Below are 27,050 nucleotides of genomic sequence, written 5' to 3' on the forward strand. Positions count from 1 at the left end.
GTTCAACTGGAAATGAGGCAGCTCATAAGATGTTACACTGCAGTATATGCCTACCAGTTTGCAGCAGCACAGAAAGAAGGTGGTCATGCTCAGCAGTCAATAAAAGGTCTAAGAATTATATATATACACACATATATATATATGGGAAATGAATTAAAGGAGGCAAAAAGAGAAAATAAATTGGGAATGATGCACATTATGTTTTGTGGTTTGTTTTTTGGTATTTTTAAACAATAGTATTTTGGGAAAATCTCCACCTTAAACCATTATATTATTTCAGAAATAAAGCCCAAGCCCATTAGCTTCAGACTTGATAGTCTGAGGCTAACCAAACTTCCAAGAAAATAAAGGAAAATTACTACCTTCCAGTAACTTGCACTGGCACAGGTTTCAGTTTTCCTTCAGCAAGTACTTACTGGAAGGTTTTTGCTTCTGTATTTTATAGTTTTGAGCAAGCAACTGCAGCTAAAAGCAGAAGCAGCTGGACCGAAGGACAGCATCGCCTAACGCAACCTCTATGGGAGAAAGAAATCCATGTCCAAGGTCTCTATCACACAGCACTTGGATCAAATGATGTCATTGCCTTCCCAGTTGTTTTAACGTCATTAGCCCTACATGTTTTGCGTGGTGAGGAGAAACAAAATACAGGATTTCCTGTTCTGCTACCACTCTACTGGGCTGCAGATGCCGGCAGGATTCCAGTGCTCCGAGAACATGTGGAAGTTTAAGGAGTCGCTGGGGCTGGGATTGCTGCGGGAACTGGTAGGAAATACAAGCAGAAAGCCTGTTCCTCCTGCTGTGTAGAATGGATGTCACCCCCCTGAAGGATGGGACTCACAGGAAGGTAAGCTGGATTTTGCTGTGTGCTTTCAATCTGTAGATCGACAGTATCGCAGCTTAGAGCAATGGTACCTAATAGTTGTTTTAGCTCTTCCTCAACTGATCTTATCAGGCAGAAGCTGGTGCAACATCCGCAGCAGCTTCTGACTGTGCCCATGTACTTCTGGGCTCCGAGGGGTGGGTGAATGAAGCTCAGTGCATCCGAGCAGGCTGCTGTGTATGGAAGTACACAGGGAAAGCAGCTTTATCCAAAACACTTCAGTTTTGACATTACTGACAGAAGCTGCCATCACTGACCAGCTCTGTTTGCGTACTTCCTATTAGTGCCTAGATTAAACAAACAAGATTATTGCTTAAAGCACAAGCTCCAGAAAGCTTCCACTACCTCAAAAAGGAGCTTATTTTAAGCCAAAAAGTGTATTTTTATGTCCTGAACTGCTTTTCTCTCCAGCATCCCATGCCTGGGCAGGGTTGAAGGGAGGCAGCCCTGCCCCACTCCCCAGCCCTGGGGCTCTCCCAGGCACGCCTGGAGTGCAGCTTTAGGCTGGTTTGTCCAACCAGCCCATGGAAAAGATGAGGATGAGCTTTGCCAGTGGATTTGGGAGCAGTAAAAGCAGTACCACAGCAATGTAGGGCTGGGTGGGGCGCACAGTGATTCAGAATAGCCAGGCAATTTCCAATACTGACAGCCACATACGCCTCCAGGAACAGATACTGCTAACACTCAGAAAGAGGGATACAGTGTTTTAATAGCTGCCTTAACCACCTAATTCATTGCAAAGTTAACTGATGCTTAATTAATTGTAGTGCTGCATCCACAACCTGTGGTCTTACTCCTCTGGCAATGATATTGGTCTCCCCTCTCTAATTTGAGTGCAGCTGGATAAAACTCAGCTTTGCCACCTAAAAAGTCCCCCTCACCTCCCCAGGTCCTGCTCATGTATATCTGTGCATGGATGAAAGAGGAAAACAATCAAGGAATGGCAGGGAGTATTTAGTATATAAAGTTACTGAACAAACCCCCTACCAAAGCTCATGGGGGCATCTCTGCCCCAAACCAGCATCACCAACAGCAAAGCATGGAGGGAGCTGGAGGGGCCTGGGGCAAAGTGGAGATTGGGGGAAAGCAACAACTGGAAAACAATAATAAATACATAAACCCCCCCTTTCAGGAAGCACTGCAGTGAATGGGCACTGCCCTGAGCCCAGACCAGCAGCGGCTCAGTGGGAGCTGCACCTAAGAACCCAAAGTGCCAGGTACCAGGAGTGACACTGGGTCTCCCAGCAAGGAACAGGCACTACTGCACTCCTATGGATAGCCAGCAAGGAGGCTCCCCATGGTCACACCTGCAGGGACACAGATGAGGGTTTGGGCTGAGACATGTGGCAGGGAGGAAACAGCAGGACAGGGACACCAGGCACTTTAATCCTTTCCACAAGTCCAGACCAGCAAGTCCAGACCATGACATGAGCTGGGAATAGCTGCATTCCCCATCCTCTGCAGCAGTTTCTCCCTCCCTACTTTCTTCAGGGATATAAAGACATGTTGTCTTGCCATTATGTTTCCCAGGGTTAAACGGACTCCATGCAAAGGGCACCAGCAAAGAGCAGGGCCAGTGTGGAGCACAAGCCCCTTGTGATTTTCAGGGTGCATGGGGATGTTTTGTCACTGTCCCCTTGTGACAGATGTCCCTGCTCCCCTGAAACCAGTCTGCAACCAGAAGGTGCACGAGTCCAGCATCAGCCAGGGTTTCACTTCAGCCTTGCCTTTTTGCAGCCAAACCCTGGAGAGAGAAATAAGCAAGGGGGAGAGAGCAGTTTGGGAAGGACTCGGTTTGGAAAGCAGGGCATCTGCACAGAAGCACAGGGAAATGGACCAACTCTGCAGGCAGTGAGCAGACAGCTGAAAAGCAGTACCTATATTTTATACATGTATATATATATATATATGTATGTGTGTGTTTGTATAGAGACTCTCCTGAAACTGAAAATGCCATAATCCCTCTGGAGAGCTGCCTAGGTGAGGAGGAGCAGGGTAGAGGAGCCTTCACCCTGCACCTCGAAGCAATGCTGGGCTCTGCCAGTCAGTCCCTGGCTGCAGGTGATGAGCTTTTAGACATCCAGCTCCATGGCAAATGCCAGGCTCAGGGCTGTGGGAAACAGCACCACTGGTCACTGCTTAAATACCACTGCTGAGGGTTTCAGTGGCAACAGGAACAGGTGCTCAGGACTCTACCGGATCAGACACTTTGCAGGCAGCTACAGGCTGTATCCAAGGGGAAAACTGCACTATTTTGATGCAGATGATGCCCTTGGTTTGTAATCTGCTACTAAACCACCTCTCCCTGAATGAGCTGACCATTTCCCCTGAGCTCTGCTCACAAACAGCAAAATCCATCACCTGTCTGGGTGAGCACAAGCTGCACAAGTACCTGTGAACTCCCCATGACCCACTAATACCCTCAGCCAGCTCAATGAGGTGAAATGGGCAAATGGATGAAAAGAATTCCTACTGTAACTCAAAGGCAGATGTATTCATCTTCCTTCATGTCCTGAGCTGTTGCTGGAGGATAATTTCTGTTGCTACAACACGATGTCTGCACAATGTGCCATGGGTGCTGGAATTGAGTTAGCAGGACCAGCAGAGCAGCTGGCATGTGTTTGACCAGCTATTAGCTTATAAACACAGCCTTAAATCTGGAGCCAGAGCTCTGATGGATCTGTCTGCACCTCTTCCACTGGCCTATGCTCTGGTCAGCTGCCTGCCAGCACCATCGTTTGCTGATGCTATTGCCCTTGCTGCTGATTCTATCATGCAAAAAGACAGTATTGAGACCCATTTGAAATCCCTATTTACAGTCCTAAGATTGCTTGTAGACATAGAGAGCATCAATTTGATGGGAGTTTGGCAGAAAACTACATGCAATAGACATGGTCCTGAAAAATCCCATGGAGCTGAAGTAGCATTCTGGCCTTAACTATAAAGAGATTAATGGTATAGAGTTCAATTGCAATGTCACTACATTGTGGCATCACCTTAAATGGTGGCAGGGTATGAAATCCTGCCAAACACATCTAAAAGTAGCTGCATGGAAGATGCCCAGGATGCTGCCTGTAAGTGGGGTCTGCACCCTTACCAACACACACATACCTACACACAACTTACTCGTCTGTACTGAAGTACATTTACTCCATGTGGGGAAAACACTGGAGATTTTGGATTTACAGCATCTGATTTTACTCCTTACAGAAACTCTTCACCTGCCTTAATTGCCGCATGAGTGAAGAGACTCAGCCAAGATGGAGAGCAACGCATCCTTTGGGAACTGTACCAACCCCCAGATGTCCTTCCAATCCACCCTGTATGCCACCACATACACCCTCATTTTCATCCCTGGCCTCCTGGCAAACAGCGCTGCCCTATGGGTCCTGTGCCGCTTCATCAGCAAGAAGAGCAAAGCCATCATTTTCATGGTCAACTTGGCTGTGGCTGACCTGGCCCACGTCCTCTCACTGCCTTTACGGATGTATTACTACATAAACCACAGCTGGCCATTTGGAAGCTTTCTGTGCCAGGTGTGCTTCTACCTGAAGTATCTCAACATGTACGCCAGCATCTGCTTCCTCACCTGCATCAGCATCCAGAGGTACCTGTTCCTTCTGCATCCCTTCAAAGCCAATGACTGGAAGCGGAGGTACGACGCAGCCATCAGTGCTGCTGTCTGGCTCTTCGTTGGGGCAGGTTGCTTACCCCTGCTTGTAGTGAGGAGCCCAGCCTTGTCCAACAACATTAACACATGCTTCTCTGACCTGGGGGTGAAGCAGCTCAGCCCAGGAGCCTCCATTGCACTGGTGACAGTAGCAGAGCTGTTTGGGTTTGTCATCCCCTTGAGCATCATTGCCTGCTGCACTTGGAAGATGTGGCAGTCCCTGCGGGAGGGCCCAACTCAGCTGCAGAACACCAGTGAGAAACAGAAGGCTTTGCGCATGGTCTTGATGTGTGCGGCTGTCTTCTTCATCTGCTTCACCCCCTACCACATCAACTTTCCCTTCTTCATGATGGTGATAGAGAACATCATCCAGGACTGTGCTGTTCACAGGAGCACACTCCGCTTCCACCCCATCTCCCTCTGCTTGGCGAGCCTCAACTGCTGCCTGGATCCTGTCCTCTACTACTTCATGACCTCCGAGTTCCAGGACCATCTGTTTCACCACAGCTGTGTCACCCTAAGGGCTTGGTTCACACGCCGAGGGAACCTCTCCATCGCTGACACCAGCCATGACATCCGTATGAAGAGAAACCTTCCACGCCTCAAGGTTATGTCTCTTCCCAAGTTCTTTGGCCGAATAAACAGCATGGAGATCCCTGCCATGCCACCCGATGAGCTTCTGCTGGAGTCCATCTCTTGAAGAGCATAAGCCACTTTCTGTCCCTGTAGGTGCTCCTCATAGCTCGAGTGAAGATTGTGTTAGGTCTCCAAATATGCCATTACCCTTGTGAGCAACAGACGGAAGGACCTGACCTAGAAGGACATTTTGATGCAAAAGACTTGCTGGTTGAGTTGTTGCCGCTGGGACTGTTTGTCTTACATAGTTCTCTGTTGTGATGTTGAAGTACCTAAACCAGTTGTCACGATGCCAGTAGTCCTGTGCTGAACTGCAGCCAGGTTCAGATCCTTCGCTTCTCTTGTTTGAATGCTTCTACATATTTGTCATGTTCGATGATCCTTCTGAATCCTGAGGTGTAAGCAGGCAGCTCAGACTCAGGAAGCTCAGCCATGAAGCACTGGGGTTGTTTTGGACCCCCCTCTCAATGGCTTGAAGCTCTCAATGGCTTGAAGCATCCTCCATGCTCACGTGAGGCTCTAGATCAGGACAGTTCATTATGTCCATGTAGACTGAACCTCTTCTCATTGCAAAAAACCCAATCACCTGGACCTAATCTAGACTGAAACACTATAACTTTATCAACATGTATCAAGCAAAGATTAACCTATGTCCACATCAGTGTTGAAGGGAGTTTTCTAACAAACTGGGCTCAGTTCCCAATACTGAAAGGCACCCAGAGCCATGCAAAGGAGTCACCTGGCCCTTGGGAGCTATGGGATGCTCAAGTAACTATGAGGGGGTGAATACTTGGAAGACAGACAGCAACTGGATATCCCATGGAAAAGGAGGAAGGATGAAGACGTCTCCCAGAGGACATTTACATGCAGAGACCCAAGGCATGCCACAGAAGGGAGGAACAGTAGTTGGTGTTGCCATGTCTTGTGTTGTTATTAGGAGTCTTGTGTTACTTGGCATTTTGCTAGAGCCTGTGGTTGCAGATTAAGATGCTATCCAAGCCTCTCAGTTTTGCTTTAAGAAACAAAATAGGTCCCAACCTTCACTGGGTACTGAGAAACGTTTACAAAGCGGATCCAACTGCATCCTTAAAGCTTCAAACTCGGGGGGAAATAAAATGATCTCAACACATATTTTAGCATCATGGGTATTACTTTAAGTGCTTGTAAATGGTTTCATTAGTCACATGTTGGCTCTCAGAGCAATGACACAGTCTGGAGAGGGGGACACCCCAGTTTGGGACTCACAGGGGTCCTGTTGCCACTGTGGCCCCTCACACAGTGGCTGTGGGGTTTCCTCCTTGTGGGTTAATGCACTGATGGCTGCAATGCCAAAAACCCCTCAGGCAATGACATAAGTAAACATAGGCAGAGGGGGTTTGATCGGAAACAGCTTTGCCGATAATTGGATGCACATTTCCAACCCATGCAGCGTTTCTGGGAAGCATGGAACAGGCAGTGGTTTACTCTCACATTGCCAAGGCTGGGCTTAGATGAGAGAAGATCCAGACAACCTGGAACAGTTTGCTTTGGTGCTTACAACGTGCCAGGGACAGGCAGAAAACACACGGTCCCAAACCAACTCCTCCCCTCAAAAAGTGAAAAATGGATTATAAAAGGACACATTTTCCTTGTTTTCTGGTGGGGAAGGAGCATTTAGGGCTGATAAAACAGAGCAGCATCCCCAGGCAAAACAGGAAACCTAAGCAAAACCTCTCTAATACCGCGCCTGGCAAGACCCGGCTTTGGGCAGCCACCACAGACAGGACAAGTCAAACCACCAGCACCTTAACTGGGAGCATGGCTTAATCCAGTGAGTCTTTTGGGAATGGGACAACCCTGAGTAGCTGTTGGCTGACACCCAGGTAGCCCTCAATTACCACAGCCAGGTATTCAGGAGTCCTGCCTACTGACTGCACACCCACTGCTGCAGCTCCAGCCTTACTGGCAGCACCAGCTCCGGGTTTCCCAGTGGCTCCGGTTGGCACTGGGACCTTGAGAGCTCGTGTTCAGATTGCACAGCCCTTCTGACACTTCTGCAACGTCACTTCCCCCTTCCGAAAACAGGAAAAAGAAAGCAAACCAACACTCTCACTGATCTGTCACATGGAAGCATAGCCTCAACCCTCGCTCAGGCTGCCCCTGCTGCCTCCTGGGCTTGTGGCACTGCAGGCTGCATTGGAAATACAGCACAAAACCCCCGTCCTGGTTTCAATGCACTGGATAGAAGGGATTTTGATGGCTTTTCCGCAAACCAAACCCTGAGGGAATATCCTTTTCCTGTGCAGACTGGTGCTTTCTGCCCTTCCGAAGCCACAGGATGCCTGTCAGCCCTCCTGCTTTATCACAGTCCACCCAGTTCCATTACCACAAACACGCTGTCTGAGTGCTGGGACCCAAGCCACAGGGATTTGGGGTCAGAGAGAGCCTGGATGCTGTGGAAGGAGATACAGATGGACAGGGACGCTGCTGGCCCCTGGTGCTGAGATGTAGTTGGGGATGGGGGCAGCAGGTAGGATTAGGTTGGGGATGTTTGGCTCTACAGTATCCCTAAGAAGACTTAAGTAAAAAGCTGCTGCATTGAAGATTTGCTTTCCCAAGATCAAGGTGTGAACCAGCTTCTTACAAGAGAACAACCCAAGGCTGAAGGGGGAGCAAGGGCCTGAGAGCTGACATGTGTTGAAGGGAAGAGGTGAATGAAGAGCTTGTCAGGATTTCTTTTGCAAAGCAAAGAGCAGCAAAGCCAACGGCTCAGCTGAACCTCTGCCAGCACCCATGGCATCCACATACCCTGAGCTTTTGACATGTAATTAATTATTCTATATGGCTTAATCCTTTATTATTGGTTGTAACTATAACTGCTTAGCTGCTTTTATATGTGTGTCCATCCATACACACACACCCTGCACACACACTACACTTCCACACAGTAAATAACGCAGTACTTGGGCATATCCTAGATGTGTCTTGTGCACAACACTTCCTAAGGCACCACAAGGGAAGAGGGAAGGTTGCTTTTCTCTTTGCTAAAAATACCCTTTTCCTCCCTCCGTGACCGCATGATTCCAGTCCAGCCCTATAGCAAAGTGACTTTGCCTCTGGAAAACCACTCATCCTCAGCTCCTGGCAGGGCTCACACCAGTAGCAAGACAGCCTCTCATGGTCTTTGGCACAGTGCTAACAGCCACCACTGCTGGCAACGAGCTGCTCTTCCATCCACCCACCAAGAGAGGGGAAGCGCTGGGCCTGGCAAAGGAACAGACACAACAACAATCTCAATTCTGACTGCAACCTAAATGCATGGAAAGTGAGTTTGGCTCCTTTAAACTGAGCTGAGCCAGGGAGTGGTTTTCCAGACAGTCATAATTCCATCCAGCTTCTGGATTCACAGGCTTGGCCACCAACACCCTGTGAAGCCCAAGTGTTCAAAGGGACAGCAACATTTGAGAGACCCAGGGCTCTCCATCAGTCCCTCACGCACTGCAGGGTCATGTTCACAGCACAAGGGAAAGGGTTTGGGGAGCTCTGTGTGAATGCAATGTTCAGCACCATAAGGGTTTGCTCTCCCCAGAGAAACAGTCAAAGCCTCAACCTTGCAGCACTCAGGAAGTCATAGAATCATAGAATAGTTAGGATTGGAAAGGACCTCAAGATCATCCAGTTCCAACCCCCTGCCATGGGCAAGGACACCTCACACTAAACCATATCACCCAAGGCTTCATCCAACCTGGTCTTGAACACTGCCAGGGATGGAGCATTCACAACCTCCCTGGGCAACCCATTCCAGTGCCTCACCACCCTAACAGTAAAGAATTTCTTCCTTATATCCAGTCTAAACCTCTGCTGTTTAAGCTTCAACCCGTTACCCCTTGTCCTATCACTACAGTCCCTAATGAATAGTCCCTCCTCAGCATCCCTGTAGGCCCCCTTCAGATACTGGAAGCTGCTATGAGGTCTCCACGCAGCCTTCTCTTCTCCAGGCTGAACAGCCCCAACTTTCTCAGCCTGTCTTCATATGGGAGGTGCTCCAGTCCCTGATTATCCTCGTGGCCTCCTCTGGACTTGTTCCAACAGTTCCATGTCCTTTTTATGTTGAGGACACCAGAACTGCACACAATGCTCCAGGTGAGGTCCTTTCCAGCAGGAATTGCCATGCAGATTGCTCAGTCTCACTCTTCTTAACAGGATATTTTATAGTCTTTGAAGACATGTTCCCTACTGTAGGTGGATAGGGCAGGCACTGAGGCTGGGGAGGCAAATCCAGGACTTCCAGCCCTGAGCCTGGTGGAGCATCATGGCTGCACCCCTGGCTCGTGTGAGCCCCATGGAGCTGAGACCTGTGGGCAGTAACCTGGCACAGCAGCAGGGCCCTGTCCCTGCTCCCCCTTTGCAAACATGCTCCTGCCCAGTGCATGCCCTTCCACCTGAGTGATCACCGAGCAAAGCATCAGCAGCCATGCAGAGAGAAGACATTGAGCCTGTTCACAGGAACTGGTTCCATTAAAGCCTGCCAGTGAAGACCAGAAAGGCCTCGGCTGGTTTTGCCTGAGGATCTCCTACAAGGTCACAAAGAGCAAGCTCAGATGAGCTTAAGTTTTCTGATTTTTCTATGATAAACTATAAGAAACATAAAGAAAACCATACATATTATATGTAAAATATATAGTAAAATAATTGCTTAGTGATTTGGTGCCCCGCTCCAAGTTCTCCTGCTTTTTGGTGGCCTCAACTTTGGCAGGTTTGGGGAGGGTCTGGCCAGTGCTGTCAATGTGCACCCCATGTGAGGGGACATTCAGCTGCTGGGAAGAGGTGAGAAGAGGAAGGCACCATGTGGTTCCAAGCCACATACCCTGAGAAGGGGCCATGCCAGCACTGCCACACACTGGAGTGACAGGAAACAGGATGGATGCTGGCAGTGATGCGCACCAGCAGCACAGTGTGGCACCAGCAAAACAGGATATGGTTATGCTCTGAAAGGTGTTTTTGAAACACAAAGCCTATCTGTACAGTAAATACACTTGCTGCCCCAAGCCCAGGCCATGCTTTCTTATAAATAGGCTGGCTTCTGCAGAAATGAAAGTGCAAACCTGAGCATCCATCACATGTTTGATCAGATAAAGCCAAGATCATCTCAGAGCCCAGGTGCTGTGCACCCATAGGGGGTTGGTACTGCATTATCCTTGGGACTGGCCTCAGTTTTGTTGTTCATTAGTGATGCCCAAATCATGCCCCTGGTCCCCTTGAGAGGCAGGGGCGTGCCAGGGTTACACAGGGAAAGGCTGGTGGGGCAGGGCCTGGGGACTGCCATGTTTTACATCACTGGATTTTGGGGTTAAGAGAAGGGAATAAAAGGGGTTTTAAAACCTTTTAAACCCTTATATCACAATGGTGAAAACACCTTGCAAAGCCCAAGAGCACACAGCAGAAGAAGCTGCCAGGAGACATTAGCAAGCATAGGGAAAGTTCTGCATCCCAGATCCTGCTGCAACCAGGGAAACAACACAGGACGAATGTGAACTGAACAAGCATCCCCACTGAGGGCTCAGAACACCCCTCAGGAGGCTGCAACAGCAACAAGCCCATTTAAGCAATAAATCCTAAACCTCCACAGCTTCTAGTCCAAAAGCATCAGCAGAGTAATCCATCAGCCAAAGGGGCATCACTACAGCAAAGATCCCACAGTGCTGAAAGCCCTCTCTCCCGCACAGCATCAATTAAAACACATTACTCCATCAGAAGGCTTCAAGTAAAAGGGTAGCAGCTTTAACTAGTAAGAGCATCAGCTGCTGAACAGACAAGCATCCACAAAGCATGTTTTGAGAGATGTGACCTGCAAAGCCCCAGCAAGGAGCTGTGCCACTGCAGGGATGACAATCCCAGCACACTTCAAGGCTATAGAAGACCAGGATGTGCCGAAGATATTAATTTCCTATAGGCCACAATAAAAAGCAGTATGTTGAGCTACAAACCATGTTATAAGGTGAAATTACACAAGTAAATCAAGAATGCTTTAAAGCAGAAGGTACCAACGAGATCCTGGTACCTGCTGCAAGTGTAGGGTGCTGTGGTAGGGGGACAGCAATGGACCACACTGCCTGGCCCCATGCACCCATACATCCATTCTGTAGGGATGCAGCCCTCCCCACAGGTGGTGATATAAAGTAAGTCCTGCTGCTCCTCAGCAGACAAGCAAGAAAAGTGAACACATGCAAATTAAGGAGTTGCAAATAATTTCTACAGAAATGGGTAAAATGGCTAAAAAAGTCACTTTTTCGAAGTAACCGGTTAAATCGAGAATTCCCTTGATACTAAATCTTGTTTAACACTTCCGGAGGGGGAGTCAGCAGATGGAGAACTGCAGGAGGGCTGGGGCTCAGCACCATCAGCCCAGCAGTGCCCTCTGCCGATGGCCATGGCATCAGAGCATCCAGCGGGTGCTGAGCCTCGGGCCGCTCATGGCCATTGGTGACACCGCTTCACGGCACAAGCATTAGGTTGAAAGAGAGGAGTCCTCGGCTCCATCCAACCTTGGTTTGCCCGGTGCGAGCGCAGAAATCCACTGAATAAGAAGATATTGACCTCCTGCTTTTGGGGGAAGCCCAAACAGGGCTGTGACCGGTTTCAATGGGACTTTCCAAACCCGTTTAAAGCTCTGGGGCAAAACCATCTAGATGAGAGTGAAGGATCCTTTCTCAGCCAGCTGGGGGAGGGAGAGGAGGACAACTGATGAAGCATCTTGCTTCACTAGCATCATCAGCTCTGTGGCTTTAGCAGAAGGGGGGTCTTGACCCTGGGAGCCAGCACATCAAGCCCCAGCAGTGGGGGAGGCTGCTGGGGTGACAGCAACATCACTGCGAGCATCCTCGGCTGTGACACTGCAGCAGTTTCCAGAACACCCCAAAACCAACAGCACCCTTACAGACATACATGTATATATGTGTGTATCTATATATAAATAACCACAGGAAAAGACAAGCAAGCGAAGGGTCAGGCCCAGCACGGCCCCCGGGCAGGAGGAGCGCACACTGCTGCCTGGGGAGGGCCCCGCTCGCCTCCGGCAGTTGCGCTTTTGCTTTGCACATCAAGGGGTGGGACCCGACGGCAGCACGCAGGGAACGGGGTCACAGCGGAGCAGCCCGCAAGGCAGCAGAGGTAGGTCCGATGCCCCTTTATCCCCATCACCTCCAGCTCAGGATAATGGGTTTATACTGGACTTCAGTTGTTACTGCAGCATAGACTCAGTGCGTCCTCCTAGCAGCTGAGGGGATGGGGACACTGTGCCGGGAGGGTGCAGCGTTAACCCTCCTGGCCATGGATCTCCAGAAGGAATAAGTAGAAGCAAGGCTCAGCCCAGGTACAGGTGGGTGAGGAGCCAATATCTCCATCTATCAGAAGAATGAGCTCCTGTAAGTGCTTGCTAAGTGTGTATGAGGGAGAGAAGGGCACAGCTTGAGCCAAAATAGCCAGCCATGAACTCTTAAACCATCTTTTCTATTACTGTTGTGTGGGTTCAAGAAGCTGCCTTTAAAATAACACCAACTGTGGTGATGCTGAACCTTTGCAAAGCTCACAGCTGGTGTGAAGGGGCTTTCTATAAGTGGACTTTCTGAGGCCATACAGCCTCATATCCAAAAGCACAGGGATTACTGGTATGATTTACTCATTGCTCCAGGTCTTTCTTGTGTTTATCCCACTATATTTGCCCACTGGGTTTTCCTAAGTGGTCTGATCCTCACAAGAGGCAGCACATTGACTCTCCACTGGATTTACCCTTAACTGCAAGAACCAGAGCAGGAGGTGGCAGGGTTGTCTGTGCCCGGTGAGCACATGGCCACGCATCCCTTGGGGGCACACACTCATCCTTTGGGTGGAAATCCCACAGCTTTGATACTCATTACCACACACATCTACCAGGGGTGCCAGTAAGGGAGAAGAGGGATGGGGGATTAGGCTAATAGACAACATTACTGCTGTGGGGGTTTGCTTTCCATTTTTAACCAGGATAAATGTTAACAAATGAGGACAAGGGATTAAAGGCCAAAATCATCATATTTCACATGGATTAAACCAGAGTTTGTTTTTTCCTGCATAGTCTTGGAATTTACCCAGACAAAATCCCCCTGGTGTCCCCTGCTGCTGCCTCACCACCCACCTGCACAGCCCTCTCCATCCCTAGGCAGCACCAGCAGCACTCCAGCCCTACCTGCCCTTCCCAAATATCTCTGTTCCAAAGGGAAACTCTTCCCTGGAGCAGAATCCAGCAGCTCTGCCACTGGAATAGACATTGGTGGAAAGGCAGGAAGCATGAGCAAGGCAGAGGGATGGCGTGATGCAGAGCACTCAGTTACCTTCATAATGAGCAAATGAGAGAGAACAAATAGAAAGAAACCTTTTTACCCCACTGTGCCAATGCCCTACAGCCCTAACCTGTAAAAGCTTGGCCATATCACTGCTTTTCCCCCCCTGGAGCAAGCGTTCACCACCTTCAGTGACTCATGTTTCAGGAAACCACAGAAATTGGATGGGATGAACAGGCACTTGCACTGGTACTCTGCAACTAAGGCAAAGTGAAAAGGCTTCTCTCATCTGTAGTGCTTTGCAAACACATTAGCAAGTACATTCTGGAAACTCAGAGCATGTCTGGTGTGGGATGCACTGGGCAAGGAGAGGGATGCTCTGGAGGCTGGTGGTACCCAGCAGAGAGATGCTGCTGATAGGATGCCAAGATGTGGAGGCCAGGGTAAGGCAGGCAGAGGACATTAGGGCTCCTGCTGTCAGGACAGGCACAGCAAAACACAGGAGGCTCTGAGGATGCCTAACAAAAGAACCATGGCCTCTGTGGACAGATGCTACCAGAAAGGAAGAAAAAGAGATATCCACAGTGGGCATAGCAAGAGGCAATATTGCTCTTCTGGAAGAAGACACAAAACCCTGACATGTATCAGAAAATGGCTCAAAGGAAGAAAAACCTTTATCCTCCTTTGGCATTTTTACAAAGAACTAAAGCACAATCCTGAGCAATGGTCAGTTTATGTTTCTATTATTCCTATTTTTAGCTAATACCTTATTAATTCTTACTAGTACCAGTTATCTCTGCCAAAATAGGACAGCAGCACTTCGGGTGACCTAGAAAACAGTTACCAGGAGAAGCCTGGCACAGGACAGTGCTGTCCTGCTCTGGTCCCCAGCAACCTCTCCTGTCCCCACATCCATAGGGAGGGACTGAGCCATCACTACACTGCCTCTGCTTGCATAGCTTCACCAGGGAACTACATTTCTATTTGAAGTTACCCTGTTCACGTTCCGCTTTTATTTTAGGCTGTGGAGGAGACAAAGGAAAGCAGAAGAGAGGCTCCAGCCATCAGCACCCCCAAGGCATCCCCCAAAGGGTAAGTCTGCAGGTGACACTGACCATGATGACAGATGACTGGCATCAGGGCCTGTGTCACCTCTACTGCAGGCTTTATGTGTTTTACAGCACAAGTACCAGCCCCACACCAATCTATTGCTCACCTGCATCACTCCATGCAAGAATAGTGCTTCGTGGCAGGATCCATCCAGGCTACTCTTTTGCTCTGGTCTTGGGATGGAGCAGGAGGTGCTGAGCAGCATCCTGGGTTCTCTAAGGAGGGGAACAACAAGGCACAGTGCTGCAGCACCTACAAACAGTGCCCATCCATGGGCTGCTTTCCTCCAAGCTGGCTTTTTAGAGCTGCTGTGGCTTTGCTTCCTGGGCTAAAACCCAACTGATTTGCTAACAAGGGCCCTGGGGCAGTTATATGGAGCCTCAGGTGAGGAGCCTGATCACTTGTGGAGGTTGTGGTGGGCTCTGATGGGGGCATGGGGCAGAGTCCCATTGCACTTCAGGCCCACAGGTGCTGCTGCTGCTCTCACAGCTGACACTTGTTTGTATGGAGAACATGGATAGATGGCTGTCATTTGGCATGGGGAAAATACTTTACACCACATGTGCTTTATCACACATTAACTGCCAGCCTGTGTGGTGCAAACAAGGAGTCTTACTCCAGTATGTGGCTGACTGTGGGGTCTCCTTAGCAAAACAGGGGAGTGGGAACCATTAGGGGAAGAAGGAAGCCATGCCTGGGCAGAGTCCTGCACCTAACACAGCAGCCAGCCCCCTATGCCAAGGGGAAGTGAGCGCAGAGCATGTGAAATAAGATTTCCTCTTTCTGGGGCTTTTTTTAGCATCCTGCTGGTTTTTACATAGCGCATTGGGCTGAACTCTGCCACGCTGCTGCTTGGGATTTCCAAAGCACTGCTGCTCGCATTGGTGTGTTCTTACCCCCGTTCTGAGGGTGGCCACTGTCATAGGGACAGTTCTAGGTGCCCTGGGTGAGCATCCTTGCTGCTCCCCAGCTTTAGCTGGGCTCATAATGTGGGGTCACAGCCCCAGGGAGAGGCAGAAGGTGCTGCAAGCACATCCCTGCCTTGGGACTGGGCTGCAGGGAGTGGAGGATGGTGGTGCAGGAACATTGCTGTGCAGTGGAGAAGGGAAAATGCAGCCCTGGTGAGGGGCAGCAGGAGAATCACTAGCGTGTACATGTGTGTGCACTGGGTTGTGAGCAGATAGATGGGCTGGGACTGCGCTTTGTCCTTCCCTTTGCATGTCTCATGGCCCAGCAATGGAGGTAGGGTGAACTTACCCCCACAAGGGATGCAGCCAGAGGAGAAGGAGCAGGATTCAGCCTCCCTGACTGGGAAATAGTGAGATGAAAGACATCTTGTTTAAAGGAAAAAGTAAATGTGTTTTAAAAGTCACTGGAAGGAAGAGCTGGAGCAGTGGGCTTGGGGCTTTATCTTGGGAGCACCCCTATAGATGCTCCCCAGGCAGATGCAACCATGCCCAAGCAGTGTTCACAGGAGCAGTGCCAGCATCTGCAGGCATGGGATACCTCAATGGACAGTGAGTAATGCAGCCCAGGGACCACTGAAGGCAAAGGGGGATTTGAATGGAAAAGCTGGAGCTGGGAAAGACACAGCTGCAGAAACCTGGCAGCAACTTAAATGTGCCCTGTGGTTGGGGGTGATTTCTGCTCGGTGGTACAGCCCAGGAGGCTGCTTTGTAGCAGCAATTAAACATGTTTTCTATGTATTGTGCTGTGGTTTTGCACCTACCTTCACTGGGCGAGGCATGGTGCTTGTTAGATGGGAGAAGAGCAATAGGTTTCTGTTAGAGAGATGCTCTTACTGCTTTTGCAAGCTTTCCCTTTGTAAGACCTGTGTCTCCCTACAGTATCTTTCTATTTTTCAGCTGCAGGGCTGCTCTGGTTGTCAAATTCCTGTATTGAAAGACGTGCTTGAAATGCCACCCAAAAGGTGACAGAGGTGCATTCCCTGTGGTAACCTGTCAACTGGTTTGGCACACGATGCATTTCTCAGTGTGGATCCCCTGTCAATTCTGCAAGCAACCAGAATGAGGTCTGGTCATTTCTGACACGGAGCATGAGCAAGGACTTTGATTAACACCCTATAACTAAGCCTCTCCCTACAATGGACATGATGATCTGGTACCTAAAGCCTCACACACGGATGCCAGGGCTGAATCTGTTCATTTAAGCACTGACAACCCAAGAACAACCTGGCTGCAGGACATGCTACCATGCTGGGGTTGAGCACAGCTCTGGAGCACAACCATGACAAACAGTTCGACCTGCACTGAAACAGACCTCAAGCCCTACTATGCGGTTACATACACTTTCATCCTGATCCCTGGACTAATAGGAAACACATTAGCTTTGTGGGTCTTTTATGGGTACATGAAAGAGACTAAAAGGGCTGTCATATTTATGATCAATTTAGCCATTGCTGACTTATCACAGGTTTTGTCCTTGCCCCTGAGGATTTTCTATTACTTGACTGGGACATGGGAATTTGGAGGAGGTCTCTGCATGTTTTGCTTCTATCTGAAGTACGTCAACATGTATGCAAGCATCTATTTCTTGGTTTGCATCAGTGTAAGACGATATCTGTTTCTTATGCACCCATTCAAATTCAGTGACTGCAAACGCATCTGTGATGTGTATATCAGCATCATTGGGTGGGTCGTGGTCTGTGTTGGCTGTTTGCCTTTCCCACTTCTCAGACTCCAGCAGGATGCTAAAAACACGTGTTTTGTGGATCTCCCTGTAAAGGAAGTTGACCTTCCCATCTCCATTGTAATGATGACGATAGGAGAATTGGTGGGGTTTGTAACACCCCTACTCATCATCCTATACTGCTCATGGAAGACTGTCTTATCACTAAAAGAAAGGAATTCTGCTTCACATGACCTCGGAGAGAAGAAAAAGGCTTTAAAAATGATCCTTACCTGTGCACTGGTATTTCTGATCTGCTTTGCACCTTATCATATCAGCTTTCCATTAGATTTCTTTGTCAAAACCAAAAGGATTGAAAACGGATGCGTGCAGAAGGTGATCTCGGTGTTTCACGCTGTAGCTTTGTGCCTTGCCAGCTTGAACTCCTGTGTGGACCCAGTCATCTACTACTTTACTACAGATGAGTTCAGGAGACGCCTTTCCAGGCAGGATCTGCAAGACAGCATTCAGCTCCACAACCTCAGTTACGCAAGGAAGCACTCGAGAGATGTGCTCAGGAAGGACACCATGGACTACTAGTGGTGGCCTTCCATATATTGTTACCAGGGCTTCAGATGTTCACTATATTTGGGGGTTGGCCCAATTTGTTTTCCCCACCAGTTCCATTTCCAGCTTGAAAGCCATATGGTTTGAAGCCACATCACTGCCTTGGATAAGCTTTAACCACAGGGCTCTGCTTCAAGGGTAGATGTCCATCAGGCCCTTCGGTTTTCTATTCACCAAAGAGAGAGCAAATTATTTCTCTCACTGATAACTGACCCTGTATCATCACACCTCCATTAAGGGCAGCATCATTAAAGCACAGAGGAAGCAAGCCTTGAAGTTTACTGTAATGGAAACTCACTATAAGCAGTCAAACATGCCACCCAGCAGGCTAGGAAAGATCTTTATGAAAGGCTCAGATGTGGATGCATTTTAATAATGATTTCTTTGAAATCAAATAGCAGAAGGTTTGGGCTGGACTGGCATTTCATTTGCACCTTCTTTTGTAAGACTGATTTACCTGTGAGCATCTGAAATGTTACGTTTTGAAATGCAAGAATACTGTGATGGTGTTAGGCTTTATTTAATGCAAACGTTGTTTTATAATTTATGAAAATATATATATTTTGTAGAAAAAATGTGAATCCCCAAGAGTGTTGGAACACAAGGACTTGTTTTCCTTAATAAAACCCTTTCATGTAATAAAACCAAACTCCACCTCCTCCTCTCCACAGGAGTCTGAGCCAGTGTGTCTGTACCTGAGTACGTTGCTGGGTAAGGATGGATAATTCATGGAAACCATGAAGCACATTGTAATTCATTCACAGCAATGAAAAAGTATTTTGTTTTATTTCCTTTTGTATAGGACTTAAAAATCCTTAAAAATAATTAAATGTAATTAATAATTAATGATTAATTAATTCTTGGCCAACTCTCCTGTCTGTAAATACCTACATCCCCGATACACGCTTACACAAACCAATGTGTGCCAGTGCAAGCCCATCACTGTCCTTTCAGGCCTCTGTCCCTGTGGGAGGAGAGCAGGGTGGCCCTGTACAACCCCACAGAGCTACTTTTAGCTTCTGAGGGGAAAAGATGCTCCACAAAGTGGTGTCAGAAATTGGTTAGGAAGAAAAACCTCAATAAGCTTCAGTTTTCTCACCTAGAAAATGCTGTGGGTGCACATGAGCCGTGTCGTCTGCTGCCATAGCAATGTGGTTTATTCATATGGGTCTTAACGGTCTCTTTCTACAGGAAGCTTGGTGTAATACAGTTGCTCACATGAGCCACGTTCAGGAGAGACCTGCCTGTCCCCTCCTGCACCTCTGCCCCAGGTGGGGTTAGCTTGGGCCATGCTCTCCATCACAAAAGCCTCACAATGCCACAGACATCAAGACATTACTTAGATTAAGGGCAGGTGTATTTTCAATGTCCTGTCGATGGCTCAGGATCCATGATATCAGCCCATGCTTGAGCCCTGGAGCAATCACACACCAGCAGAGAGATGCTCTGCTGCATTTCTGCCTCCAAGAGAGCCTCAAGTGGGGATGACACATGGCACACAGGGTTTGGAGGAGACAAGTGATACCTAGACACTGAAACATCAGGGAGCACTTACTGTTTGGCCACTTTGCTGCCCAGCTTCGAGCTCTGAGCTAGGCAAGATCTGATTCTTCAGCTGGACTTTGCTCAGCTCTGGCTGCAGGTCTCCCTTAGCCTCTTCAAAGGCAAATGAAGCTGATACTTCTTACTTACTTAGTAATAAACTGGTCTGCAGCACTGGACTGGGAATTTGAATGAGAATAATTGAGAGGAAAAAACCAACCCCAAAACATCCCCTTATTCTGCATGAAGTATCTCCTCTGCTTGCACCTCTTCCCCAATAGGGTTGTTATACTGAGAAGCAAAGCACTGAGGTCTCTGCCAACAGCCTCACAGGTAGACTTGGTGCTGAAGCAACAAGTGGCTTTTTGACCTAGAGTTAGGTTTAATGTAATGCTAAGAGAAGGTACTGTGGCAAGAACACAGGCCCAGGGAATGTCTCAGGGAACACTTGAGGCCCTGAAGCCGTTCAGAAGCACCATCAGGTGTGTTAGGGAGGTCTTATTGACACCTGAAACAAGGCAAATGAGGATGACACAGCACCAGGTGGAAGCAGAGCTCTCATTGGGTTTCTGAATGCAGCACAGCACAACCCTGTTTCCATCCACTCCCACACAGCCCCTTGCCTCTGAACCCACGCTGGAAAGAGCAGCGGTTTCATCACCTCTCTCGGCTCCCTTTGTGTCGCTGTCACTGTGACAAGAGCGGATGGGTCTTTTTGTTCTTCTATCTTCACGTTGAGAGTTAGAACCACACTGCATATGAAGGCTGCTGTGGAAGTGGGGGAGTGAGCGCCTGCCCTTCCTCCTGCTCTCCTCTTGGTGCCTGTGAGCCAGAGCACAGAGCACAGGGAGGCTCTCTTGCTGATGGTGGTGGGCTTGAGGAGTGTTGAACCACCAGGCTGTGGGTGACAGTGCTGCCCATGCACAGCCATCCTCCACCGCTGGTTGTGAGGCCTCCTGCAGCTGCATTGAAAGCATCATGTCCACAGCCATGAAAAGCTGTTTCCCAACCCATTTGACCAGCATACACCTGAACCCACTGATCCCTTAGGCCCAGTGGCAGTGAATTCCCTACTTTAGCTATATGTACATTGCTCAGAGCAGCTGCCTGATGATATCTTTCTGTGCCCCTTCCTCTTGTACCATGAGCAACTGATTCCTGCCTGTGCACAGGACCCTCAGCCACCTCCTGCCCAATGGCTGCCACTTGGGGTTAGGAGCAAGGAGGCTGCTGGCCAGAGCACTGGTCCTCTAACATCTCCAATATCCTCTTCATCTTCTCTGCCATCACCAGCCATCACCTGTGAGCTATCCATGTAACTCAAAAGATCCGGGGCCCCCAACATAAGAACATGGAGCGAATCCAGAGGAGACCACAAAGATGCTCAGAGGACTGGAGCACCTCTGCTGTGGAGCCAGGCTGAGAGCTGGGCTTGTTCAGCCTGGATAAGGCTTTGGGGAGACCTTAGAGCAGTTTCAGTGCCTAAAGGGACCAACAGGAAAGCTGGACAGGGATTTTTACAAGGGCATGTAGGGACAGGACACAGGGAAATGGCTTTAAACTGACAGAGGGGAGATTTATGTTAGGTAATAAGAAGCTGTTCCCTGTGAGGGTGCTGAGGCGCTGGCACAGGGTGCCCAGAGAAGCTGTGGCTGCCCCATCCCTGGCAGTGCTCAAGGCCAGGTTGGATACAGGTGCTTGGAGCAGCTGCTCCAGTGGAAGGTGTCCCTGCCTGTGGCAGGGGATGGAACTGGATGAGCTTTAAGGTCCCTTCCAACCCAAACCAGTCTGGGATTCTGTGACTCTACAATCTCCTTTCTGTGTGAAAAGGCTCCTCTGACCCAAGCAGAATTGTGCTTTCCTCTTACATGTCTTTTCTCTCAGCAGCTCTAGCTTTTATTTGCTGGTGTCATCTGGTTGCTCAATGTCCTCTAAAGACTCCCCATTTCTTGGCAACTGGTGGTGTTATTTTCCTGCTCCATTTAAGGCTGCACCAGCAGCAGACTTTGACACTTCATACTTCACTGTTCACTTCCTTTTTCACTTTGCTGTTAGAGGCTGAACAAGTAGTGTCATCCCCAGCATTGTGAGAACAGCTCATTGGCCATAAAGACACACAGAGCATCAAACACAGCACTGCTGGACACCACTTCTCAGACCATAGTAACTAGTGAGTGACCCAGATACAAGTCAACCCTGTCCAGAACAATAGCAAAAGAAAGAAGCTAAAATCTTGTCAGGGATGGTTTGATAAATACCTGATGAAAAGAAAGCAGACAAGTTGGACCTGTATGGGCAGCACCTGGTTCTCACTGCAGTTAAGTCAGCAGAGGAGCTCCAGCATTTGGGCTGTACTTGCCACTGTAACGTGTGTTGGGCCTACCCTCAGATCAACCTGTTTCACTCACCCTTCCCTCAAACACAATGGTTTGCTCTACAGAATCTAATGGCAGGGATTGCACAGCTGAAATAGACAAATGGAGGAAGACTTTCTGAATGTCACAAAATGCAAAGTATGCCACAAAGTAAAATACTTGGGAGACTTGGTGTAAAAACATGACATTTCAGTTAAAATGAGCAGTCAGGGGTGCAGGGACCTTTGTTCTTATCATCATCCACCTAAGGAGAAAGAACAGAAGATCACAGCCCAGTCCTGGGCAGAGGGGACAGGCACGAACATGACTTTTGGTGGTTAGTGCCATCGCCTCAAAGGGGAAGACCTGGCTGCTTGTTCCTGCTTCCAGCTCTATTTCTGTACATTACGTCAAAGCAATACAGGATATACTCCACAAACATCACGAGCTGCTGGTTGGGCTTGGACACAGGTTTATGGTGGCACTTAACATGCCATTTTGGGGGGGTCCTGTACATGTGAGGGTGAGGACTGAACAGCAGCTACCTCTAAGGTGAGTCTGGCAACATGTCCACTTGCCCCTAGAGCCCATTTTAGCATGAGTTAGACCTCAAAAACTAACTCTCATCCCTGTTGGACCCAGTGTTCTGTGTGGACACACACAGGGGTACCCACATACAGTTAAAGGGAGGGGAAAAGTGAAGCTTTTTTGAGGTTGGGTACCTCCATGGTCAGCAAGCGGTTGACTTACAATCATCAAGATTGTAACTTTATATGCCAGTCTGCTTCAGTTCCCTTCAACACCTGCTTTTTTCCCCTAAACTTCATAAAAGAAAAGCCAGAACACCCAACAGGGGTAGGATGAACACAAAGGACAAAACCAATTGTCATAACTTACAGTGAGAATTAACAAATCACTCACCTGCCTACCCATTTACCCCAGTGGGCTCAACAATGATGCAAGAAGGGAGCATCTTGGTAGGGCTAGAGCTTAGTGAAGGGCATGGCTTTTGCAACCACAATGTGCAGCCACCAGTGCCTTGCTCCAAGCACTCCACAACCAGCAACACCTCCCTGTCTGCCACCCCAGGGATCCCAAGGGGAAAACTCCATTTTAAAGCTTTAAATCCACCCAAACTCTTGGCTTGACTGGTTTCTCTCATCTGCCATCAGTCTGTGTGTCCATCCTGGGACTCAGTGATGTTGTCTCACACAAACTCCACTATTACATGACATAGTCGATATATAAGGAATGGTAACTCCTTGTGGTCAGACTGAGGTCTGCACAGCTACAGTGGAAGCTCCCAGCAGACCTATGCAAAACAGAAGCTAAAACACAGGGCTATGAGTTACTAGTTTAATGAGAGGTTTCTTATGCAAGTGAATTAACACTAACCATGCAGGTTCTCCACGGCTCAGTGTGGGCCCTCAGGGCTCAAGGGTGTTTGCCTCCATGTACATCAAAGTAGCCCTTGGAAGATATACCAGATGGGGGACCACAACACTGTCTTCTCAAAGGCAAAAGGATGAATGCAACAGCACTGCAAGGCTGAGATCATACGGCTTCAAAGAACATGTTCATGCTTCTCAGTGTGATAGCCACAAGCAGTGTGATCTCTTCTATATGGAACAGTGTACAAGAGCTATGGGGCAAACCTCCTCTGACCATCTCCCTATAAAGAGATGGTACTTTCCTGCAGGGTATCAGGGTTCAGCCCCAAAGGACCAACTCACCAGAACATCAGTCCCACTGTAGATCCCAGCTCTGCAGCAAGAACCCATCTTTCATTTGTAGCATTAGTCTTTTGGTAAGCAGGCTTTGGTTGGTTAACGAAAAGACAGAAGGGGAAGAAAATCAAGTGATGCTGAAAAAGAAGAGTTTTGTAGTGGGAAGCCATTGGCTCCATTAAGAAACAACAAATACAGTGAGTCTGCAAAAAAGATAAATGCACATATCCAGTTTATCTGCAAATAGGATATTTATAGCAGAAACACAGAATTTGAGATCTGGACCTCACTCTTTTCTCCTGGACTCAAGGCATTCAGCCAGAAACTTGTTTTCCTTCCAGTTAATATGAGTCATTTCCTATTGAAAAATCAAAGGTCTTGATCTGCAGTGAAAATAAGGCCTCAGAAGTACCCCAGTCATCAGCAGTTCTATGTGCAAGCTCTCCTCCACCAGTGCATGCTCCTACTTCCTAGCTACCTCCACCCAAGGAAACCTTTACCATAGAGAACACTTTCAGGCAGTCAGTAACAGGAGTCTGTGGCTTTGGAGCATCATTCCTGCTTCTCGGCCTCCCTGCTATGTACCCCATTCAGTGGTGCTTTGTGAACTGTTGGGAGCTTTGGGAAGAGCAGAACACACTCAGACATCAAGGGAAGCAGCTTACACTGCCGCACAGATGGATCAGATGAGCAGAAATGCTTTCATTTTGTTGCAGACTACAAACTGATGTGAAAAGGCAGCAGTTACAGCTCAGCTCTCCACCACCAAAGCACTATTGTTCACTTGGGTTAGGGTCAGATTCTCCCTGCCTTTTTCTGATGTAAGGAAGCAAAGCTGTAACTGCTTCCAACTTGTCACTTGAGTGACAAGGCACACTAGTGAGGGTAGGGGAGTCTGGATCGTGGTTACTGCATTCCTCTTATTGTTCAAAGCATTAACTAGTGAAAGGGTCTGAGAAGATGAAATGACAAAGAAGCTACAACCACCAAGCACAGAGAAACCGAAGTACCAAGTTACTTACTGTCAGGTGAGAGTGCAGTTATCACTGACACCACCATCCACAGAACCAAAAATCCCCACATACCCCTTCCTCCCAGGGTACCTCTTGACAAAGCAGAAAACATGGGTTTACATCCATCTGTGGATCTACTCCTGAGCAATTCCACAGGCTGTCGCTCTCTCTCCAGAATAAAACACCTGGTTCCATTCCAACAAGGGATTAGGTTTGTAGGAAGGAAGCTCCTTGTTCCAGAATCACATGTCAACACACAAGCTTAAACCAGAACAGCTTCAAACGTCAACCAGCAACAGCTCCCACAAACCTGAATGCTTCTGTAACAGACACACCTTTACAGTCACAGTGAGGATGACTTAAGACAGTAAATTCACTTTCACGCTTGTTAATGGGGAACTCAGTGGTGCTACAGTAAAAAAGAGAGAAAATAGGCTCAAATAAACAAAACAGTTGAACTATAACAAATAATTCCTTTGGAGGTGGAGTCTTTAATTATTCTCATGGAAGCAAATACACCCAGTCATATTGCCTAGGTAATATCACAAATATATACACATAATTAAGAAATAATTGTAACTGAATAATGTGACTGTAATTACACATTATTATTGCGATTGCAGTCTCGAATCCATCAGTGCCAGCGTTCGGGCCCTGTGCTGCAGCGGGCAGCCCAACCATCCCCCACACAGCTCAGAACTAGGACAGTCAAAGCAGCTTTAATCCTTCCAAGCCTGACCTCAAGCTCAGCCTTACCAGAGTGGTATTTCAGCCACACAGCTAGCTCCTGTGCCACTGCAGGGGCTCTGTGGGCTGCACTGCATCTATCTGGCCATACAAGTGTTCTCTTCTGTTACAGATTGTGGTGCTAGTTTAGGGCATGTTAGGAGAATGGGAGATGAAACACAACAGATGGAGAAGCAGTAGGGTGGAAGAGGCTGTCTTTAGTCAAGAGAACATAATAGCTTGTTTCTTCCTAGCTTTCTTGAGTACTTCAAAGAAGCCCAGAAACAAAAGCATCAGCCTACAAAATCTGAGGCTGGCAGCTGCTTGATCATTAATGAAGGACCCGTCCAATGCAGCCCCCCCTACTGCAAGCAGAGCTGAAGCAGCTGGGGAAGAACAAATCCCACATATGGTGAGATTATTTAAAATGATAAACCAGAATTTCCCTGGGAAATTCAGAGCTGATTTCAGCTGATATTTCTGCCATCCTTCACTATGAGGTCTGCTGAGCACATCTGTGGTTTTGGTAGCCGTCCCTGCAATGCCAAGAACTAGTAAGTCTAAAAAAGTCAGCCCAGTCTTGCTGAAATCCTAGCAGGCTCTTCATCCTCCAGGCATCTGCACATACACTGTTACTCTTCCAGTGAGTGCAATGTGAGGCTTTCAATACCATGCTAAGCATGCTGTGCTGCAACAGTCCATAGTGTATGGTTGTGAAAATGTCTGTTTTAGACAACCAATTTACCAAGTCTGAGAAGCTCCATTTCATATCAGTTTGAGGCCTGGGTACATCTTTCAGATGTCTCCATGCTGTTCCCAATTTTTCCTTCCCTGAATTTGCTTCTCAGTATTTCTATATCCAAGTAACAGTTTAATTTCTATGACTTTTTACAAAGTCAGGCTAGAGGAAACGCTGAAGTTCTAGTGTAGACTATCACCTACTTTAATGGAAGTGTCTGTCTCACACATCACCAGTTACCCACCTTATCAGTCACCCTCGGCCAGAACACCATCAGGCTTCTGCAAAGGTCAACAACATCTCCTCCAAGGCACGTATTCAAGTCTGTTCTCAATTGTGACTTTTCCTCAAGCATGATTTTGATTATAGTACTTAAACTTGAAAAACCATCACATGCAATGCTGGAAAAGGGATCATCCAAAACACTGGACTGCAAACTTCACATTCATAAAGGTATTTTAACACTTACTTCCAAGTATACTGTGTCAGAACAATAACCTTCAAGCTAGTACAAAGATCACTTGTCAGTAAGTGCACACTGGCTGTTTTTTCAGTAAAAGCACATGTGAACAGAAGTTACTACAGTAAATCAGTTTGCATTTGCACCTTGGTTATGTTATCCTTTCAGTCCCCACACCCATGTCTCAAGGCCAATCTTACCTGGATATTTAATGGGATTTTCACCCAGGTTACAGCTGTATTATAAAAATGCTCTTTACTATAGATAGAAACAAAGCAAAGACACTAAGCACCACCTAGAGGAAGCTTTCATTAAACCATTTTTAGGTTTAATTTTGGCAGAATACGCAAAACTGTACACATTAGAATAAATACACAGTTCTTGCCAGTTACACGCACTTAGGGCCAAGCTCTTGCTGCCTGTGCCACCTACTGGTGCAAGAGACTTCTCCAACTTGCACTCTGCTTCCTAAAGACCTGCTCATTGCAGGAGCTGCTGAAGCTGAGACAGCATTAAAAGATCCTGGGAATACCAGCTGTTGTCATAGAAGCAGCCTTAAAACTGCAGTCCTTTGATCACTGAATGGCCACACCAGCCAAAAATGCTCAGGGGCAGATGTTAAGACCTGCACATAAGACCTCAGC

General features: G+C 48.1%; 2 protein-coding genes across 2 annotated transcripts; both read left to right on the forward strand.

Moving 5' to 3' along the window:
- Positions 1-486: 486 nt before the first annotated feature.
- LOC101876318 (putative P2Y purinoceptor 10) lies at positions 487-6,315 on the forward strand. Its single transcript, XM_005144536.3, has 2 exons — positions 487-844; positions 4,091-6,315. The coding sequence occupies exon 2, from the start codon at positions 4,141-4,143 to the stop codon at positions 5,248-5,250; it is 1,110 nt and encodes a 369-aa protein (XP_005144593.2). The 5' UTR covers positions 487-844; positions 4,091-4,140; the 3' UTR covers positions 5,251-6,315.
- A 10,522-nt stretch (positions 6,316-16,837) lies between these two features.
- GPR174 (G protein-coupled receptor 174) lies at positions 16,838-17,818 on the forward strand. Its single transcript, XM_005144537.2, has one exon. The coding sequence runs from the start codon at positions 16,838-16,840 to the stop codon at positions 17,816-17,818; it is 981 nt and encodes a 326-aa protein (XP_005144594.2).
- The last annotated feature ends 9,232 nt before the right edge of the window (positions 17,819-27,050 follow it).

This window comes from Melopsittacus undulatus, chromosome 6, assembly GCF_012275295.1.
Source record: "Melopsittacus undulatus isolate bMelUnd1 chromosome 6, bMelUnd1.mat.Z, whole genome shotgun sequence".
Taxonomy (NCBI): Eukaryota; Metazoa; Chordata; class Aves; order Psittaciformes; family Psittaculidae; genus Melopsittacus; species Melopsittacus undulatus.